Source organism: Contarinia nasturtii, unplaced genomic scaffold (genome assembly GCF_009176525.2).
Source record: "Contarinia nasturtii isolate CC-2019 unplaced genomic scaffold, AAFC_CNas_1.1 Cnas_scaffold_810, whole genome shotgun sequence".
In the NCBI taxonomy this organism is placed as follows: domain Eukaryota; kingdom Metazoa; phylum Arthropoda; class Insecta; order Diptera; family Cecidomyiidae; genus Contarinia; species Contarinia nasturtii.
In genome coordinates this window covers 2,893,152-2,916,037 of record NW_022198157.1, presented here as the reverse complement: position 1 = coordinate 2,916,037, position 22,886 = coordinate 2,893,152, and the positions used below count along the sequence as shown (strand labels likewise).

Below are 22,886 nucleotides of genomic sequence, written 5' to 3'. Positions count from 1 at the left end.
TATTAAACAACTGGTTTCGAAAAGATAAGATAAGAAAAATACATGTGATTTATAATTTTTTATTGATTCCTTTCATTTTATTTTTTGTTCGATGTTTTACATAAATCTCTAATTACAATAGAAAGAACAAAATAGAATAGACTTTGTATTTACAAAAAGATCATAATGCGAAATTAAATTATAAGATTGGATGATCGAATGTCTCTTCTCTTTTTCTGGTTTCCGTTTTTAAATATTTGCGCAGCAACTTTAGATTTCTAATTTTTTTTTTAAGTTTCCTTCTCTTTTTCTAATGGTTATTTTTTAATAAAAATGTTGTCGGTGTGAATTGTGAAAATTTCGTATGATTATGTTTTGTGTATTGTATTGGCGAATCGATTGAAAAAAAAAGCAAACCGAACTCTAATCACAACAAAAAAAATTTCAGCATTCATTTTGTTTTGCTGATAAAAGTAAAACATTTTCCATTTATACAGAATAAAAAAAAAAAACTTAAAATGAGTTTATCGATACAATTTACATTGCTTTTCCTCTTCATTCTCGCCTTGCAATTCGATGGATGGCAAAACATGTTTGTTTTTCGCAAATTGTGTCTCAATCAGCCAACCGAAATGACGATACCTAATTGGATACAGTGATTGGACCATTCTTTTTCTGTTTATATAATTGAAATGTTAAAATGCGCCTTCAACGCCATATTCAAAACACATCATCACATTATTTCATTGATGAAGTGTTTGGTGCGCTGAAAGCAAATCCGAGGTAATTCTTATTTTTTTTTTTTTTTTTGAATGAAATATGTTTCACTACCCAAACCACAAATCTAACTATCTAAAATTACGGTCTTTTTATATCGAAAGAAAGTGTATGTTTCCAACTAAAAAAAAAATACAATATCATCTCAATCCAATGGTTCTCTCTAACTACAAAACTTACAAAACACAGTCAAATGATAGGTATTTATTTAGAGCTAATGTTAATAAAGAACACAAATTTTGTTTTTTCTATTGATGGGTATTCGTTCAAATCTATTGTGTTTTTGTCTGCCTTCAAAATTTTACTCCAAACTACAGAAAATCTGCAGAAATACTTGTTTGTTACAGAGGATAGCGTCATTAGTCACCAAAAAAGGGAAAGAAATATGAAAAGAAAGATGGGTATATTAAAAAAATTGTAGCCAGTGTTGCTGTTGGGTGTTGATAGAAAATGCGACCGCTCCGTGTAAATTTTGTTGCTTTCGAATTTTTGCATCGATATTTGTTTTTTTTTTTTTTTTTTTTTTTGTTCGCCGAAATCAGAATGAGCCGGGGGTCACATTTTATGCATTTGTTGTATTAAAGCATACAAAGCGAAGAGCAAAGCATGACAATTGAAATAAATTAATTGAAGAATTTAGAGATAGCAAGCGAAACGTTCGACTCGATAGAACAGGTATAAAAGAAGTTTTTTTTTTTTCAATTTTTTTTAACTTTAAATATTCAATAAATTATGAAATGTCTTAACAAATTCTTCGCACAGATGGTTTTTTTTCTCCTTTTGTGTTTATGGTATTTTTGTTTGTCTCCGTTCCAAAATATGATTGTAATGGTCATGCACATCCGTGGATGGCAATGATTTTTTGTGTGGCTTATGTTGTTTCTCTAGATTTCTGTTCTCATTGGTTGAATTTCGCTATGGTGATCCATGAAAATAAATTCGTCATGTGTATGTCGATGTAACGGCGTCGTGGTTTTCTGTTGTGTTTTTTTTTGGCAATTTTCTTAGATCAACGATGTTATTAATCGAGCTTTGAAGTTCACAACTCGTTCACTTGTTTGAGCAATTCGCTGAAAATGTGAGAAATGGATTTTCATTATTAGCATTAATTTTATTGAAATTTTGCTTCATTGAAAAAGACATAAATTGAGGCAGAATTTACCAGAATCAAATCTTGAATAAGATTAGCAAGTCCTCGATTGGCCAATACAAAGAGACGTGTTACTGGGCCGGGAATACCTTCTGTATAACCATCGGCATTCTTGGCAATGGTAGCTTCACCTTCTGGTGCATTCTCTCTTTCGTCTGTTTGTTCCGTGCCGGCCGAACCCCCTACTAGCTACAGTTAGAAAAAATGAAAGAAACGCTTAATTTTGTGTGCTGTGCGATAAAGAGTGTGTCATTGAAAACCGTCTAATAGGAATGCAAAAGTGCTAATAAGCTAAGAAGAAAGAATAAAAACCAACTCTTGCAATAGGGTGATCCAGTTACCGTTCTAAAACGTCTGATAATATCTATGGTTAAATCAGTTTTTTGCCATACATCTAATGGCCCCCTCCAATAATTTGGTTAATCACATGCTATGCTTAAATTATATTAGATCAAACCCAATTGATACTATAGTGAACAATTTGTATGTGCAATGTGCATGCAAGCAAATGAACAAAAGTAACGGCACACTAACATTTCAATCCAATTATTATTATCTATTTGAAATTGAAAACAGTTAATATGGAGATTAATCGGGTTTTTTATTTTTTTTTTTTTAAATGGTAATACGAACAATTATCATGGTTGGAACAGCAAGCAATTCAAACCGTTGAAATCAATACACACAGGCGCTTATATATATGAAAAGTGTGTCACGAAACTCAACAGGAAAAATATACACAGAAACAAAAAAGAATGTACTTTCTGAAGTGAACGGAAAGAACAGAGTGAGAGAGAGAGAGGAAGAAAATAAAGAAAATGGTCAGTAGAAGGATGCTATAGAACAATAATGGGGGGGAATGGACCACGTTTTCCAATGAGAGGAATTGTAGAAATTAATACACGTAATTGTACGAGAATTAAAGGTTTTCTTTTGTCAAAACATGGTTAATATAAATGAGCAAATGGAAAAAAACCAGAACGAAAAAAATATATAAACATGTAGTCACAAACACAAAATTGTTTAAACTAATGCAATTAAAAACAAAACAAAAATGAAAACAACTAATAACAAAACAAAACAAAAATAGAATGAGGGGGAATTGCATTACCCCGTTATCATTTCCAGCGCTTAATTTGCGTGACGTGGAGTCGTTGTCGTCATTGTTGTTATGGTCAAAGTCCGTGTCATCACCTGTTGAACGTGTCGCCTGTTTGTTGTTATCTAGGTCAAACGATTCGGTACCAGCGGCAACGCGGTAAATTGTCCCTGCAGCTCGAGCTGCCCGATCAGCTGTACGCTGTTTTATTTTATATGATTTTTGTTTTTGTTTCATTTAATCAAGTGGATTTATTTTGCGAGAGGTATGCGTGAAAAATCGAATGACATTTTCGAAAAGAAGTTTCACAAGCGACCGAACAAAATTGAGATTGAAGAGCCGTACTTTTTTCTAATTTTTGTTTGTGCTTGTGCAAATGCTCCATTTGATTTTTATATCTCGTAATAAATGGATTGAAATCATTTAGTAGTGGGTAAATTGTATTAAAAGCATGTAAATAAAAAAATGTTCCATAATCTTGGATCGAAATTGGTGTAACTTTTGCATTACAACGATTTGTATTTTCATTTTGGAATTTATTTATTTTGTGTATGTGTGGTTATTCTCTTAATTCCAATGTGAATTACAATCATTCGATTGCATTGTTAATTCCATTGTTCAACTTATATATCCAAAACGAATAAGAGACAGAGAGAGAAAGAGAAAATAAAAACATCCAGAGTGGGGTTTTAGTAAGCTACTAAACGGTAAATTTGCCTTAAAAAAGTAATATAAGATGCGTGATGTGTCTTTGCTTTTGATTTTTTTTTGCATATATTATAGTAATAAAAAAAATATGGTGATCTCTTGTAATGTCTGAATGCAAGATATGTGAAACATTTGTTTTCGATAAATAATAACATAAATGCAATTGAACTATTGTGTGTAAACGGAAACGGTTTCGAGAATCCGTTGGATACAGTGACAAACCAACAACAAATTAAATAACATGTCTAATGAAATGGATCAAGTCAACACGTCAACTGTACTTACACGGATGATATCGAAGAGGAAATTGCCAGAACCACCGGAACCATTTGAACCAGATCCACCAAATCCAAAGCTTAAGAATCTGTCAATTTTCATGGGAAAAACGAATTAATTTTAAGATCGTAAACATGTATTATAAAAGAATCATGAAAACACATGAAAAATACAAAATGAAAAAAAAAATTCTATCGAAAAAAGGATAAGAAAAATTCTTGTTCGTCCATTCACACGTTTACACGTATGTGAAATATGTGAATAGACAAAAGTTTTTTCTATCTTTTTTCCAGACATTTTTGTTTTACCGTTTATTGCGATCGTCGTCTTTTGTGCCATTCTCCTCGTCATCAAGTGAGAGTTCATCAAGTGCTGGTGATTTGGATTCAGACTTGTCCGATGCTGCTGGGCTTGAGTCTTCTTTCTCAATGGCCGTTGCTATGGCATTTGGAACGTCTCCTTTATCCGACTTGCTTTCGGCAATCGGTTGATCTTTTTGCTGAGACGCCGTATTACGAACCACACGATTAAATGAGTCCAAACGTTCCGATAAAGCGGCTAAATCAACATCACCATTAGCATTGCTTGTCATCTGAGCACGCGGTGCATTTGTTATTCATGGTGGTTTTGTTTTTTGTTCATTTGATTTGCAAATGGATGACATATTCGATGCGTGGTGTGTGATGCATTTTTGGATGGTCAAGAGGAAATGACGTGATGTTTGTTTTAGATAGATAATGTTCGAACGGTGTTCAATGTGGTGTAATTCAATGAGTGAACACAATTTTTTTTTTGTGAATAAAGAAAATAAATCGTTAAATTATTGTTGCTTCTTTTGTAAAGAATAGAAAATGATTGTTTTTTGTTTATTTTCAAACTACTGAAAGAATAGCTACAAGAATTATATGATTAAAAACACTGTTAAAAACAGAATTCAGATAGAAAAACCAATGAAAACTCGAAAAGCAACATCGTTGAGCTTTTAAACGCTCTGAAGATGTTTATTCCTTTCGAAGAGTTGATTTGTTACCACTCACAATTGTAGAATTATGTTTCTACGTAAATGATTCTCTAAAACACTGATCATGAATTCAATCGTTTGATATACATGTGTGTGTATGTGTTTTGTGGAAATTTATCACCAAATCACAGATCAGGTGATCGATTACCATTTTAACTACGTCTACAGAAACACAAAATTACGAAAAATGAATGCAAAAGCTACGAAAAAGAGAAAAACAAAAATGTAATATCAAATAGTAAGTCGTTTGGCAGACAAAGAGACAAAATTCTAGGCGCAATGTTTAGCGATCTAAGTTAATAATAGTTTGTACGACCAACGCAATGGTTTTGACAATGGAGCGTTACATGATGTTGAGCAAATAGTAGTCGCGAATTCCCCACAGACCAAATAGATAAGAAAAACTAAATAGTACCAGAATGGATTTTGATATATTTGATTGCTTGATTGATGTGATATGCTCTAAACTACACGATTTGTATTACTGATCGATATAATTGGAAGGAGAAGTAGAAAATAATTAGCTAATTAGATAGAGAGATGTTCATGACGTTAGAATTTTTGTTGTTTTGATTGTTTGTGAAAGAATACCAAAGTCTGAAGTATACTTGTTTGTTTTTTTTTATTTGTGATGATGAGATGATGACATTGGCTGATTTTACTTGCATTTGCGATTTCGGCGAGGCGATTTAAGCGGTTTCAAAACATGCGAATTGCGAATGTAGAAGAGCGAAAGAGAGGAAATATAGAGCGATAGCGATATAAAGATGGCGACAAACACATTTAATAAAAAATTATGGAAAATAGATGAATTTTTTGTTTCTACAACATAAAAAGTAATAGTTGAAAAACGGTTAAAACTAACTACTTGTTGTTGATTGTGTAATGGAACGAATTGAGCTGAAGAGTTGGTGTTTTACAGCAAATGATCTGATGTGAATAATAACATTGTCGCTGTACCATCTTCAAGTTGAAGAGGAATCTATTTCAGGAGGCGAATGATGCTGTTATTGAAGGATGTGATGTGAATTTTGATAGAGTACGGAATGCTTGCAGCCAATTTATATTGAGTATGTGTGCTGAATGTATCTAATAAATGTGTTGGCGTTCTAAAACAGCTGATTTACGTCGTCGCACAAAATTTTCCGAAATTGGTAGGTATTTCTTTTCCAAAATAGATTGGCCAGTGCTTGTAATATCAGCTATTGAGTCAACTGTTGTGCTTGCATTGTTTTCGGGCAAAATACTGTTTGTTGTTTCATAATTCGTCGAATCAGGTTTTGATTCGTCTTTGTTTAGGCTTCGAATGTCAATGAGTCGGGCAAAATCAATGTCGCTTAATCCTTGTGTCGTTTCATCTGAATAGTCGCTCTCTGTGCTTGAATCTTGAAACGTAAGGATTCTGTTTTCATTTAACATTCGATCGATGGTGTTTGTTGTTGTATCAACACTATCATATTCGTTCGTATTTTGCATAGTTGTTTCATCAATGCTGTCAGCTGTATCGTTTGTGCCAAACACATTTTCAGTCGTTTCATCGTCTTGCGATGTCGACGACATCACATTCGATGACGAAGGAATCGTTGTTGGTTTATCATAATTATAACTATTACTAATGGATGATTCTGTTGTATCAATTGATATTCTTATTAAAGTCGGTGCAGTTGATGAGAATTGAGACGGTTGCGTCGTTGTTTCTAGCTCGATCATTGTTGTTGTTGTCTCGGTGATGATTGTTGTTACTGTTGGTTTTGTACTCGTTTGAATTGGGTTTGTGGTCACAATTGGTTTTTCTGTGATACTTACTTGTGTTGTGTCCGTACTCTTGGCCGTTGTGCTACCCTCGTCTTTGCTTTGAACATCATTGTCTTCGTCTTTGTTATCAGTATTTATGGTGCTTTGGGTGTCATCTTCTTCTTCATCGTCTGTATCTGGTGGGAATGTTGGCAATGAAATTGATACTTTACGTCCACCCGAACCAGTGCGAGAGCTTGTGGTACCGCCTTCACTGTTTGATACACTCGTATCACCATCATCATCATCAAAATCATCGCCATCATCATTTGTGTTTGTTGCACCACCGCCACCACTCAACCCGCCCAACCCGCCGCGCAGTAAAAGTGGTCCCACGTTACGGAATATGATGGGCAAAATTAATTGAATTTTTTCTTCAATTACTTGTTCCACTTTCTATATAAAATATTGGAAAATTTTCATTATAGTTTTTGATTTATTGTATTGAGTGTGAGTTTTTGTTGTCGACTGAGAGGTGGATATGGGTGTTTGTGTGTATATGTTGTTTTGTGTGATCTGAGGATGGCATGAGTGAGACCGCTTTGAGCGAACTCAAAATGACAATGAAAATATGTCTCATATAGGGTCCGTTGTATCGTGTTGCCATTCGAAGTGGATGAGAAAAAAGTGAGCGTCAGATAAAACGCCTGCATTTAGACTACTCGTCGAATAGATCTCGCCGAAAAGCGCACGTGCGCACATTCATATCCATAATAATAATAAAAAAAAAGAAAGAAAAAAAGAAACGGTATGCAAAAATCAATTTCGTAATGATTTTCTTTCTCTTTTTTTTTTGTTGTTCATATTCGTTAACCATATTAAGTCGCTATTAGTCTAATTTCTGCAACAATATCGCAAATTAAAATTGGATTACCTAATCAATTGTTGTTGTTTTTGTAGCAGTAAAAGAAAGAAAAATAGTTGAAATTGAGCCACACATTTGTCAGCGAATCAACGTTATTCGATACAATCAATCTCAACGTGTGTGCTATGTCTTAATATTTAACAGTCTTGTTTTGTTTAAAATCAGTGAATTGCAATGAAATAAATTCATCTTACGGGATTACATAGAAAATGCCATGTTCAAATGGTAAAACATGGCCCCAATCGATCCTGGACAAACGATCATCTTCACGCGAATCATCATCATCATCATCATCACTAATACAAATGATTAAAAAACAATCTTGATTTTGACCCTGATTTTTCCTTGCATTTCTTCTTCTACATATTTACACGGACAACGCTGATGCGTCTCTGAAGTCACCACTTATATGCTTTTTCTCACGCAATAGCTACCATCGTCATGTCTATGCTCATGTGTCGTGTTTATTTTCTTTCTTTTTTTTCCTATTTTCGATCTGCTCTCCCTTTCCTTCGTGCTTTTGTTGCTATTTTTTTTTAAAGCGAACGTGCATATAATAATTTTATGTTCCGTTGTTCTGTTTTTGTCTCGTATGCATATGATTTGGTCGGAAACCAGCCGTTTTTGGTGCCAGTTGTAAAATGAAATTGAAAGTAAAAGCCGGTTTTCAGCAAATTTGTCGATCAGTTATGTGAATCTGGTTGCAGTGGTGAGCGTATATACGTTAACTTAAAAAAAAATGAAATACACACATGGTTTTTTTGTTTGCCGATGCCCACGTAATATTACTGCATAGCGGTAATAAAATGACGGTGTCGATTGCTCAGATGCCTGCTATTTGCTTGAAATTTCTTTGATGAAATTCGTTAACACCGTCAAAACACAACAAAAACATATGAATTTATTTTCAAAGGCATTTTACGTACGCCAACCGCTGACAGTGATACCATTACCATTGTTTCAGGTGGCAAATTTAACACGATCGTTCAAAAAGCATTGTGTGAGTGTGACGCTTTACAAATGTGTTAAATAAAGCTGTTGAAGGTAACTTAATCATCATGTTTGCTTCATTTCAAATGATATAATCATAAATTGGCAACTTAAGACTTTTACCAAAATTCTCTGGTAATTCTTTGGAATCTACTTTGGTTGCTCAACCAATAGATTCCAAAATGAAAAGAAAGCAAACGCCAATTTGTTCACATTAGCTAATTAGAAATCGGTTCAGCTGATTTTCGTTGGAAAATAATCAGACAAATTAATTCAATGTAATACGATTTTTGACTGGTTTCATTGATGACATTTTAAAATTGGCGTAGGTTTGATTTCGTCTACATGGTTTTTGTTACGGCTTGACTATATTGAATGCGGCAGATTCGTGGGTATCATCGCATTTGCATTCGCAGGTCATGGTTTTTTTTTGGTGTATATGATTCGAAACTGTGCTCATCAACAAGTGTTGTGAACGTGCACACGTCTCTATTTCATTTTATCAAGGTAATTCGGAATTTATTCCATTCAGAATTTCAATTTTTGTGATTCAAGACTGAACAAACCACATTCCACGAATTTGTGACATGAAAAAAATCTCACAATTTTCGCAATATTTTACGTTCTACGGCATGCAAATTTCGTAAATAAATTTTTGGCGAAATAGAAAGTAATCTGTTTGCTCAAATACTTAGATGTGCAGTAGGAATAGGTAGCACATGTGAAATGTATGAAATATTATTTGAACTTCGAGCCTTACACTTGATGTGTGCGACGCTGTGAAATGAACGTTTGTGAGATTTCCAATGTGTATTTGTCAAATAGTGAAGTTTCGTATATTCGTTTTGGCAAATGTCAACAGTCATTAAAATTGTCATTGTAACAAACAAATAATTTTTATCTCAATCTTTTTCACGTACGTGTATCGTTGACAGCAGAAGATAAAAAATTGTCGTAGGTTATCACATTTCGATTTCCGCGAAGTTCAAGTAAGACATGTTAATTAAAAGTCTCAATTTTTCGAGAAGGATCGACACGGATTCGCGTATCTGATAAAGTGGATGGTAATGAAGTCCCTACTCTATTCAAATATCATCATGATAGTAATGAATGACTAGAAGCATGTGAACGATTGTTGTACATCATAATCATCATCAACGGCAGCAGCGGCGGCGGCACGGAATATTGAGTAATTGAGCCGGGTCAAAATTCAAAATTGCCATAAAGTAATTACTATGAGATCACGTTTTTATGTTTGCATGTGTGTGTGTGTGTTTGTGTGTTTTTCCGCAATTTTTTTGATTTCTTCTTAACATGAATTGTCATTAAAATGCGGCGTCGTTGCTGAGACGATCATAAATTTTGAGTTAATGGAATGAAAAACAAAAAAAGCATGCCATAAAATGATTCACACACATTTTAATTGCGATCGCAAGTGAACTGCGTGCTTTGGCACTTAACATTAACGCCGTAGATAATCGAATTTATAAACGGGACCGCTTATACAATCGTCGCAATAAATTTATCTTACAACAGATGTGTGTGTGTGCGTTGAGTGGTTTTATTGCGGATCTTTTTAGATCAAAAGTCGAAAAGTTTTTGAATAATGATAAATTTCAATGCACATAAAATGCATCATCATCATATTAAAGAATAAAATGAAGACGACTTTGCAATAGCATCGTAAACGCATTTGCGTTAAATAATAATTGGCTCGTGTAATGTTTTTCATTATTCCCATTGACGCCACTTGCCAATTGAAATCGATGGTAAAATATTTGTTTATTATGTTCAAGCATAGAAAAAAGTGCAACATAAAATAAAAATATAAAAATTCGTCTTCATTGGGCTAGGTGTGTGTGGCGTGCATTCGACTGCACATTATTTGTAATTAAATCACATTATACAAGTTTTCAAACTGTGAACAATTTTTCATCCACAATGGTAATTACACAGGTGCTGCATGAAGCGGTGCCATCATCATCGTCGTCGTCACAACAGCCAACATATGGGCTGATGTGGTTGTTCACGCATTCGGGCCTCCGTTCTCTCACTTGCCTAATAACAGCCGTTAGTTGTGATTGTTCTTTTGTTGAATGTGCCAATATCGTGTGGATTTTTACACACAAACATTGTACGTTGTGTGTATGTACAGTACAACAAAACATAATCATAATTATTGTTTACAGTAAAAATGACGACCAAACAATAACAGCAGCGAAGAAAAAAAAATATGAAAACAAACAAAGGCTCATTTTTTTGGAAGGTTGAATGCGGTACGTGTATGATCGGTTGGACAATTTAATGTTGAAGCCCATTCAATCAGCTACTGTTCATACGAACTGTGACTGACAATGAAAAAATAAATAATATTTTACCAACATCGATGATCTGATTTCAGTGTGCACTTTGTGCCATGCAAACAAACGCAATTGAGAATCATTTGCAAATTGCTAACCTTTGAATTCGATGATTTACCCGGCCATCACTGACCAACAGAAATAGAAATACAAATAGATTATTCAAACCATTCAAGCAGCTAATGCATTTAAATTGCTCAAATGCGCCAATGCAATCATCGTTCAGAATTTCAAAACATCTTGTTGTTAAACATATCGATATATGTGGGGCGAGCACGATGCATTCTTATTGCCACGAAAATGAAGCGCTAATTAAAATTTAATTGTATGACAAGGTATTGAAGTTGTATAGTTTTTCGTCTCGTTTTGTACAATCATTAATTGAATAACACACTATCATGCAATCAATACTTATAGTGTTATTGTTTTTTTTTATCAAAGGGCAATAAAAATTATTATAGTTCGACAATTGAATTTTCAATTCAATCGCTACCGTATCGCTGTTGGCTTTGTTTTTTTTAATGAGAATCTAACGAAGATTCCCATAAAATGATAAACGGAATGTGAACGAGTGTGAGAGAGAAATTGAGCACAGTTTACGGTTCAATGCGAACTGCTAAAACTGTGATGCTGTAATAATTTCATGTAGTTAAATCTGTATTTTTTTTTTCTCTGAACACATACGATACTGAAATCGTCTGTAACACACACAATATTGCTCTGATTCTGATTAATATTGCGCGACGTGTACTAAATCATAAAATCTTGATTAACTCGTATTTCAGTTTGCAAACAATCTTGGCTGAATCTTGTTAACGCATTGCATGTTGTCTAACTAACAATTTGTATGAATGCGTACATTTTTACATAATAATAATTGCAGAGTTAACGCACTTCTGGTGACAAAATGGTCGTTATGGGTGTCTGTTTAACGATGACATGATTTTTCGGTTCATTTCTCGATAGTGTTCTAACAAATGTAAATCTTTTTTTTTTTTTTTGTTGAAAATGAATAATATAGTTACAACTGTCGTTGCTTGTTTTTATATTAAGAATGCGTTTTTATGTCTTTGCTATGCTGAATTTTAAAACGGTTGGCCAAGGAGATATCGGCTACATACCTTTGATAGTTCGGGAAATAGTTGACGGAGCACTCCAATTGTTCGCTTATTTCGGTCCGTCAGCTGTCCTTCATTCTCGGGCAGTGATAAAATATCTAATTCCTATCGAATCGAAAATGGAAAAATACAAAAATCAATAACATTGTTTTAAAAATAAATTAATTATTTCTTCGTCTTCTATTTCTCTTTTTTTCTCTAATTTATTTTTATGCACGATGTGATGTTTTTCAAATCGTAATCGTGATCGATTTCCAACTTCTTCGTGTTTGTATGTCGAATGTGTGTTTTTTTTCTGTTATGTGTCTGATTACAATGCGGTCGATATAAGTTGAAAATAGGTCAATTGGTTTTTATCGATGAATAAATGTGTTTGCAATTTACGTGAGTATTGTGCACAATCAAAGTTCATCCGATTTCAAATTCCAATGATAGATGTGCATTTCTTTAATGAAAATCAATCAATTATTGAACTTGATCAATTTTACAGGTGCAACGAGAGAAAAAAATCAGTCAATTAAGTTGCTGGTTTTTTTGTTAAACACTAATTGGCTAATCACTCAAAATCATTTATAATTGTACACTTTGGGTTTGAGAGCCATGTGGCATTGCATCAAGAGAGAGGGTGCGAAATGGATCCATGACATTATTCAAATGAAGCGTTTTTTTGCGAGATTATTTCCACCAAAAATGTCACTTTTTGTTCGACGTAAATAATCGCATATCAAGCGCGAGAGACACGCATAGACAGAACTGCACCGTAAGTGGGTAATCGTCCTTCACTTGACCATTCGCTTAAAATTATTACGCGCATGCAATAAATATACACACGTTTTCGATCACATTGCAATATAATCTACCCAATTCACTCTACTCTTTGCAAGATAGAAAATAAATGCAGTCAATTTTCATTTATAAACGTTTCGATGCCAATTCACAATTTTTCTCTTATTTGCAGAACGAAATTAACTCTTTTGAAATCGGAGAGACGAATCTGTGTCGCCTTCAATTTTAGTAGCATGTTGTGACATTTTCAAGCATTTATTTTTCTCTTTGATTGGAAACAAAAAAATTGTTGTCTATTAATTGTGATTTAAAAAAATTAGGTTTATTGCTTTATGAATATTTGTTTTGCTGTTTGATAGCACACTCTCATTTGCATAAAAATGATTCGAACATTCGGATGCTCCAGTTAAAATTGAACCTGAAGTTGTTAAAATGTTTTTTTTCTCTAGATTTTGTATTTGACAACTTCCTCTCAAGCTGAAGGTAATGGGAAAATGTGTGAGTTTTTCGGCACGATATTTGCGTCGTTCAGCGTTTTTCTCATTCCAGACAACTTTTCATGCTCTTGAACATGGAATGAAGAAAAAAGGTTTATCTCATGAAGACAGATATTCGCCTTGAAACAGTGTGACAACAAACATGTCATGATAAAAATCGAATACGAATTGTCATGACGAAAAGCGTTAAATCTACATATGTGTTACATAATTCGTGCCGAAATCAAGGATGCTGAAAAACAAGATTTCGTTCAACATCTGTTGTAGTGTGTGATAACATGCCATTAAATGTATTTATTTATATGTATTTAACCTGTACGATTCTAATCGAGTCGCATGATTCATTGATCTCGAGAAGTCAACCTTGCAATCGAACACAGTGTCGATGTACTCTCGCCGAAATGAAGACGTAAAATGATGATTTAGTAATAATAAGATGTTAAACGATTGTTGTGTGTGTGTGTTTATATCTATGACAATGAATAAATCGAAAACATTTCGAAAATGTTTTGTTGCCTCGAGACGATACGACGAATGACCAAAATTAATGCAATTAGAGTAGAAAAGATTAAAGTGTCGAATATAAAATCAAATGGAAGGTCATCAACTTTAGTTAATCACCATGTGGTATCACAACGAAATTGCACTTCAAATTAAATGATTTCAATTGAAGCAGAAAACATAATTTTTTCCGCACACAAAAACATAAACCGTCGTTTTGTATAATAATAACATTTGCGGTAATTGCACATTCAAAACGATTGTGTTGTGAATAAAAATCGACGTCATTTATAAAAGTGGCATCAAGGAAATTGAACATTACAAAGTCAACTCTTATTCGGTAATTTTCTAGTCAAAACTCATTTTCATTTCACATTGAACAAATAAATAAAAAAAAACGGTTGATTTCAATCGAATGATCGACGTCATCTTTACTTTCATTCTTAATTGATTTTCTGTTACAAAGAGAATCGAGAGAGCGAAGATCGAAAGAAAAAAGCCAATAATAATAATTGACGAGCCAATAATAATAATTGAATTGGTGTGGGCCATTTAACGTGGAATATTTGCTAAAAACAACAACTCACACAGAGAAAAATAAACCTCGACATTTAGTTTTTCGTACGATCCATTCCAATTTATGTTGTTCACGCGTCGTGTTTTTTTCTTCTGTGTTTCTCTTTCAAGTCACGTAACTCGAACAATCTGTATGCACAATGTTTCCGCTGGTGTTTTACGGACTTGCAAAAAGAAACATATCGTTCGAACGAAAACAAAACGAAAGAAAGACAAATGTGAACAAGACAAACGGTGCGAGCATCGATGAAAAGACAAAAGTTTGTGGTGCATTTTGTTGACGCAATACCTTGACTCTTGAATAAAATGGAAAGTTGTGCGCATTTTGAGTATTTAACTTTTCACTCTCACTTTTGTTTTCGTATGATTTTGAATATGAATCTGAAATGAAATCGATGTGGTTTGAATTTTTTTTTTGAGCAAATTTTTACCGCATAACTTGTCGGTCTTAAAATTGACGGGCGATAAATCATATGACGTGGTGTATTTTCTGTCTCTTCAAAACATTGCTCTCGTTTTCGATCGCACATCGATTTGTTCTCTTACAATACATTTTGTTAGCGCATAAGCCAAGGCCTTGATCTACATCATCTGTTAATGTTGGCATTTCTCTCGGTTCTCGCTGTGATAATGGCATTTTCGGTTCGATGCAATCTCTCTTGAATGCGTTTATTACTCTTGCGCGTGCAGTAACCAGATTTTTGGTCGATTGCATAAGACGAATCGGCAGACATTCGAAAAACCTTCGTGTATGGGAAAGAAAGACACTTTTCTTCCGTATTACGAAGGAAAACATGAAACCGTCGCGTCGTGCGCTTTTTTTACGATTAACTCGCCGTTTCGAAATCTATGAAAAATAGCCAACGGAACCTCAGATGTAAAGGCCACAAGTAGAAATCAGTTAGCAAAAAATAATTGAACGCAAAACTGGCTTTATCTGAATGTATCACGTGGCTAACCATTCTCAAGTGTACAAAACAAAATAATCATCGACATTAAGATAATAGTAATTTCGAATACATACAACATTGCCTTCATTATCAATGTTTGATCATTTCGATTCGATGCTATACGATGCGGAGCGCACACATGTTTTTGTGGTCACTGTCGTCCGACACCATCGGATTCGGTTTGTTATTTAGACTAATGAAATGGCAACTCGCTCCGTCAGCTTATCGCAAATTAACTGGCACGTAATCATTAACAATCAGCTATGGAATGAGCGCCAGCCGCGTGCGCACACCAACACATGCACATCGCAAACGCGAAAGCACATTTTCAAGTGAAAGTACATTGTGTGCGCTGACAATTTTCATATATGACATTCGGTCTCTCCACACCTAATCATACCATGCTATTCCACACACTTCAACTGCTCGACGGTCTGATTTGAGATCTTTGTTGTTTGTTTATTTTTATTTTTAGTTGGAATTTGTTCAAGCTTCGCCAACTTAAACACAAACAATAAATTGAATCGGATAATTGTTTGCAACGATAAAGAAAAGTATGCAACTCATTGCGATGACATTCATAGAAAGAGAAGAAATGACATGAAATTAAACAATATTTGTGAACACGTGACGCATACAGTACGCGGATGCTATATGACAGCACCGACCATGCTGTAATTTAGCGACATAATGCCAGAAGAGGAAATTTGTTTTTTTTTGTTTTTTCAATTTCCACCAAACATGATCACGATTACGCGACAAACATACACTAAAATGGTGAGTTGTTTACCACAAACGAAAAAAAGACATTCAATATCTACAAAAAGACTCTGTTAACTTACCTTATCGCCTTCTAGAGGAATCTGTACAATTTGAACATCTTGCTCGGGCAGCGGAACTGCGACTGCTAATAATACACACAGCGCACTTGTTGCTACTATTAGTAAATTCTTCATATTTGCTATATTTGTATGTACTTTTTATAATTGTTTATGTTTGTTTGTTGCTTATTTCGGTTGCGAATTCAGCTGGCTTTTGTGGGTCGTTGAGTTTTTGTTTTTGGTCTAAATCCTTTTACGGCTTCGATTTCTACACCTAAGACTTAGAGGTTAAATCTGAAATGGGAAGAAAACAGCACAATAATTACACCATAATTCGTATCTTTTTTATAATTCATTTTGTGGACAATTGACAATTTGTGTTTGCGTTTTGATGTCGACGAGAGATAAAAATGTATAAAGTTTATTTGTTCGTCTATCGACGACTTATGATATATTTGTCATCCAATTTGCGATTATTTGTTTGTACAGACGCATTTTCATAAATCCATACACTGCTCACTAAAGTATCACGTCTCAATGACGAACGCTTCTATAGGCAGGCACTCGTTGACTCTATGCAATTTGTTGTGCAAATACGTTGAATAAAAGACTGAATCGAAACAACAAACCCGTTGTATAGAACAGTCGCGCACACAGATTTGCATCACTGGCGCACAATGAAGTCGAACACATTGTTTGCACATCCAAATATAGCTGCTGGGGTATTGATATTTGACTTCACAATGTTCTTTACACAGAATTCAGACAGTTTCGAAGCTTATTAAATTAGTCACATCAAATTTAACGAGAATATGACGGGTGTCAAGGCGTATTCATTATTGGTCACACCAAACAATATGTTATGGTTTATGTGATTGCCTTGTTCAGTGAAAATGTTGCGAGCGAGAGAAAAAACCACGACACCAAACAGTCCCAATTCAGTGCTATTGGAGATGAATCACAAGGTTTATGGGCCAATATGATTGCAAATAATTAGGAAAAAAAATATCAATAAAATAAACCATTTGCAGGCATAGCAGAAAGTTGCCAATTAGTTCTTTTTCGAGTAAATCATATTTAAATTCGATTGACATTGAACAAATTATGTGAGTTTTTCTTTTCACATTTTTTTCTGGTCATTGTGGTCAAAACGTAAATGTGTCGACATCGAAAAGATGATTCGCTTTAAAGTTCATACGCATTACAAATGTATTTTGATTGATTTTACGCAAAACAATAAATTAGAATTCATATTGTGATGTCTGGGCAACCTCAAATTAATTCAATAACCTTTAAATTGTTCGACAAAATACGTATTCATTTGAATCAACTGAATTCGTGTAGGAGCTCACTCGTAGTGCGACTGAATTAATTGAACAATGCGCTTATTCGATGCATTTTGTGTGTTGTAATTTGAAAACTTGAAAATTTCAAGTGCACAAGTTCGAAACCAGCTGTTTTTTAAAAATAAATCCATATTTTATCTTCTCAACACGATTTCTAGCTAAATCATGATGATAAATGAGTGTAAGATAATTCATCGTTAAAATTACGATTTTAAATCGAAATTCTTCGTTTGTCAAATGGAACGCTTCTAAAAATGAACAAGGAAATCTCCGATCGAATTCAAGTTCTTTCACTTTGTGCAGTCATATGGCCTTTTATCCACAATTTTATAAACCACAAACAATCACCAAATTGTGCGTATGCAAGTAGATCCAGTGGCTGTACAACGAAATTAAATTATTGACACCGACGACAATTTTAAATTCACCTTATCTCGCGACAGTCAAACTGGTCTATCATGTTGCTGCAACTGGTTAATTTATGTTTTGTGTTCGTTAAACAATTTTTTTTTTGGGTTGTTTTCAATCTATGCCATTTCGAGCGTATGTTTCAACTTAATTAGGAATTGTACAGAGCAAAAAAAAGAGACACTGTCAGACTCGCTTTTACGGCAATTTTCTGTGTATGATATTTTTCCATATCTAAAGCATGTTTTATTTTCTGAACGAAATGCTTTATGTCGGCCAATTCTTTGGACTACTTTATATTTATTTTGAACAAAAAAAAACGACGTAAATGATATGAGAGCTGCGATAATGTATAATTTCTGTTCTCCACCTTCGAAGCTGAAACTTGTTTTGTGCCACACACACAAAAAACAACAACAACTAAACAAACAAATACAATACTTCTGGCATAGATCAGATAGCCGCTAAGTAATTTCAAGCGAATGGTCAACAGAGAAGAAAAAAAATGTATATGAAACTGTACTAATATGAGTTGCAAACAATTTTTCGGCCGAAAGGCGACACCGATTTCACAGTATTTCATTAGCTATGAAAATCGACATAAAATGAATAAATTTATTGTTAAGAAGGATGACCTTTGGTGAAACCTTCTTCCCACTGAGAATGCGTAAATATTTATGTGAATTGATAATTTGTAGTCAAGATATCAGCATATTGCCGCCTTCATTTCGTAATCGCTTGAACTTTGAACGATAAAGTTCGCAAATATTTCGAAATCGATCAAAATCGAGTGCGTATTCTGGCCACAATCGAATGTAATCAACCTTCAGATTAACAAATGAGTTTCTTCACTCACCTTGTGGTCAACGCGTTTTTTTCGTTCGCTAAATATCAAGCGAAACTGCACCGCAAAGGATGCAAATGAGTAATGTCCTTCATTATCTAGTGCAGTTCAATATCGAATTTGAATGTAAAGCATACACGTGTACAACACGGAAACATACATTTGATACCGTTGGCACTTCAAAGAGAAATGATAGAAATTGCACATGTACAATTACTGTATTTAACTATAACCTACTGGATAACAGTGAGGTAATTCAGTGGACCATTTGAGCGCAATACTCTTTAAAAAGCCATAAAAAGCAAAACAAGCGCCGATATTCACCGTATATAAGCCTAATTAACCATCGTTTATTTCGTAAGAATATGAAATTTCATATATATATTTATATATTTTTCTCTCTCTCTCCACAGACGGCGAAAGAAATGGCGAAAGGGCAATTGAGATTAGCGGTAAAGTAAAATTGGCGGAAAATCCGAAGAGTTTTGGTGTTTGTGATATGATCTGATCTCCTTTCCATTTGCTCCATTTTTTTATGTGTGCGCATTTAAATGCCATGCAAAAGACACAACGCATTTTAATGTCTTCGCCTATATGTGTGTTTTATGAAAAAAAAAAAAAAAAAAAAAAAAAATCGAGCGCGCGCTAGGTTGTGATCAACAGAAAACAACTTATACGTACAATAATTACACTTTTATTATTATTATTATGTAAAAAACACCGAGTGCTGCACACACACATATCACATGCAAGTTAGCTCCAACGCCACGGCATTAAGCGCGCTGAACGGCGCGCGTAATATATCTACGTGGATTTTAGTCGTAATTCAAGTGAATGGACATAAAATGGCAACGCCAATAGCAGCAGCTGTAGCAATAAGCCAAGCAGAAAAAACGAAGGAAAAAAGAGCATAACACGTCTCTCTATCACCGATTATTTCTTTTTTTTTATCGACCGTCGACTCACATCTGAAGTGACAGTTTTATGCAAGAAAATATAAATAAATATTGAATCACAAATTTTTCAAGATTGCGGCGCCGTGTATGTGATAGTAGCGTGTTATCAACACCACCACAAAATACCAGCACTTCTGCAAAATTCGTTAAAAAATGCGTGTATTTGTGTGTTCGATTCGAACAACTCACACAATCAAACACTTTCTTAATCACATTTATATGCTGCGTGATATGTGCATTTGAATTTGGTCTGAAAAATATACACGCACATCAACACATTATGCAATCTCGTCGTTCAACCAAATAACCAGCCGATTCATGCGATCAGAAAGAAAGACAAAGAAAGAAGTAGAAAAAATCAACGAATTTCAACAACGAAAAAAAGAAAAAGTTCATAATATTTCGTTGATTGTCGATTCTTTCGCTTTTAAAATGAGCCAAAAATTGCTAACGAAATTCCACAACCGCATTCCACACTCTTAATACAATTTTTTTTCATAATTTTGAAATTATTCAGACAATGAGATGTTGAAGGTTTCTTCAAATTCTGTAATGACGGTTAAAAAAATGCAAACCCCTACTTTTTGAAAATTGTTCTCATTGATAGTAGATTTGGCCGGGATACTAGAATACAAGTGATAGGCTACAATTAGATGCAAAAAAATGTGTGTAAATATATTTTTTTGGCCACCTGAATAAGAATTCCTTGAAAAGATTGATAAAAAATCTGTTGGCACATTCCAATTCGGTGACATGTCGTTTTTCGGGGTATTTGCATAAATCACGGTTTGAAGTTGATTAAATATTGACACTTTGATGTCTGATCGAATTCAATGAATTTATTAAACATAAGACTTGAACATTTTATCGAAGCCACCCATTTGAATGGAAAAATTTCTTGATTCAGCACGAACAAATACTGAACCAAAAAAAAATTGAAATGCCTATCGCGTACAAACGACGAAAAAAGCAAAGTTTCTAAAAAAGTGTCAGCATGAATAACTAGTCAAAATCGCGTGTGCGTTTCTGTCAAATAATTTGAATGAATATGAATATTAGTGGTCATACGTGTACAGCAACGAAAAAAAAAAACAATTAACCGAATGTAAAATATCCGCGGCGTAGTAAAATTAAAACCGTTTTACAATTCGATCGTTCAAAATAGGAGTTGTTCATTAACGATTTCCGTATTACTTTGCGTTTTCGTTTCTTTGCTTATCGCATGTTTTTTTCTCTTCTATATATTACACAGCTATAGATATGTATACTTTCTTTGCATTGTTTCTATCATTCACTGGTTGCAATTTTCAACATATTTTCCGTTGCAGCTTGTTTGGATTTTTTTTTTTTGCTATTGGATTTATTGGCGGTGCTTTTTGTCGAAGAGAGTAAGTGAGCGAGCGTGATGCATTTATGGAAATGGTTTTGTACGCGGCACTTGAAAATTTTCACTTTTGCTTATAAACAAAAATACAAATAGAGCCAGAGACAGAGAGAAAGAGTGAGAAAGAGAGAGAAAGAGAGAGAAAGAGAGAGAAAAATCCTGCTGTATGTTCATTTTTATCATCTTTGGTTGTCTGGGCAAACGAGCGCGACACTTTGCTTAACTTTTAAAATGCACACTTATGTAGTTATGATCACATAGACACATAAGATATAAATGCAATCGGAAATATCATTCAATGTATTTTTTTCTGCTGTGACTTTTTCGTTCGCATTTTAACGAACCGTTTTGTTTATTTTTTTACATTTGTCATCTTGCATTGCATTTGACATTCCATTTATTTCGAAATAATGATAATTTTTTTTTTACTTCTTCTTCATCTCTGTTTAGTTTCCCTTTTTTTTATGCACAAACACACAATTTTTCAAAGCACTTGCCACTCAATTTTCCCATCGTCGGACATTCAAAACGCATAACGATTGTAGAAAAAAAAAGAAAGCTATGTGGAAATATTTTGTTTTTTATTCATTTGCAAAATCTAATTAGAACACACACCACAAATTCTATTGTATCCTCAACGTTCAACGGTCGCAGATCTTTTAGAAGCCAAACGATAAATCACATGAAATAAATACAAAAATCAAACTCTGCATGAAGTGTTGTATCCTCAATTGATGTTTCGAATTACGGATTCGCAAGCGCCGTCGTTATTATTATTATTCGAACTGATGAAGAGTAGAAAATTGTTCAGAAACAAATAAAAAATATATTGTATATATAAATGAAACGGTAATTGAACGTTTCGTCAGAGAAACGCGTTCACGCTACAACACCAGAATTTAAAATGGTAATGTTAATTTGTGTTAACAACGAGTAAACCTCGACGATTATTAAATATATGCGGTCGATTATACACTTTGGCTGGCTGCCTGCAGACGTTCGTGTTTGTTTCTTTTTAATAAAAGTCCATTGGTGTGTGAGTTACACGTTTGTGCTTCTACGAAAAAAATTGCGGTGCGACTGTTGTGCTGTTGCACTGCACTATTTTGCGTTGTGTGTTTGTGTGTTTCGATATTTTTTTTTCAACAATGTATTACATTGGTGGTTTGATAGACGACGACCAACACCATGCAACCGATGACGACTACTTGGTGCTTGTAAAAAAGTATGAGCATGTCGCACGTGAGAGTTTGCTCAGTGTTTCGATTTATTAAATAAACAGAGGAAGTGAACAACAGCAAAGCTCATATTTCGGACAAATAATCTCTCTCTACACTGTTTCGCTCTCCGTTTTCTCCTCATTTGGCGGTGCATAGACCAACACATGAAACCGTATTGCTTCAGCATCAATCTCTCAACTCTCACACACTTCAACATCAAATGACGCTTGAGTGGGAAAATAAGCGAGCGAGAGAGAGCCTGAGTCAAAAGCGCAACATGCGCACAAACGCAACCGAAAAACGAAAAAAAACACATCGAAAATTTATGATTCGATTACTTGGGCAATTCGGTAATGAATTAGCTTTCGTTTGGCGCTGACGTAACCGATCGATACCGACAATCTTTGATCTTAATTTTTACATCATTGATTACATTATGTAGCGCTCATTTAAACTACTT

The 22,886-nt window shown here is 34.2% G+C and overlaps 1 protein-coding gene across 2 annotated transcripts; it reads right to left on the bottom strand.

The window, feature by feature from the left end:
• Nucleotides 1-772: 772 nt before the first annotated feature.
• On the bottom strand, nt 773-22,402 carry LOC116341855 (mucin-5AC). 2 transcript variants are annotated; one of them, XM_031769174.1, is made up of 8 exons: nt 21,822-22,116; nt 16,290-16,562; nt 12,141-12,242; nt 4,298-4,581; nt 3,999-4,077; nt 3,018-3,206; nt 1,919-2,095; nt 773-1,826 (listed from the first exon to the last, which is right to left on the bottom strand). In XM_031769174.1, exons 2-8 carry the CDS (start codon nt 16,401-16,403, stop codon nt 1,761-1,763), a joined length of 1,011 nt encoding a protein of 336 aa, XP_031625034.1. In that variant the 5' UTR covers nt 16,404-16,562; nt 21,822-22,116; the 3' UTR covers nt 773-1,760. The 2 variants fall into 2 exon arrangements, with proteins under 2 accessions (XP_031625034.1, XP_031625033.1); XM_031769173.1 differs by lacking the exons at nt 773-1,826; nt 1,919-2,095; nt 3,018-3,206; nt 3,999-4,077; nt 4,298-4,581 and adding an exon at nt 5,876-7,200 and having other exon boundaries at nt 21,822-22,402.
• Nucleotides 22,403-22,886: the final 484 nt, after the last annotated feature.

What these genes read in the sequence shown, in the direction of transcription:
- LOC116341855 (XM_031769173.1), bottom strand. Translation starts at nt 16,403, where the DNA reads ATGAAGAATTTACTAATAGTAGCAACAAGTGCGCTGTGTGTATTATTA. An exon ending in TTCCTCTAGAAGGCGATAAG is followed by an intron (nt 12,243 to 16,289) that starts GTAAGTTAACAG and finishes TCGATTCGATAG; the next exon opens with GAATTAGATATTTTATCACT. An exon ending in TATTTCCCGAACTATCAAAG is followed by an intron (nt 7,201 to 12,140) that starts GTATGTAGCCGA and finishes TATTTTATATAG; the next exon opens with AAAGTGGAACAAGTAATTGA.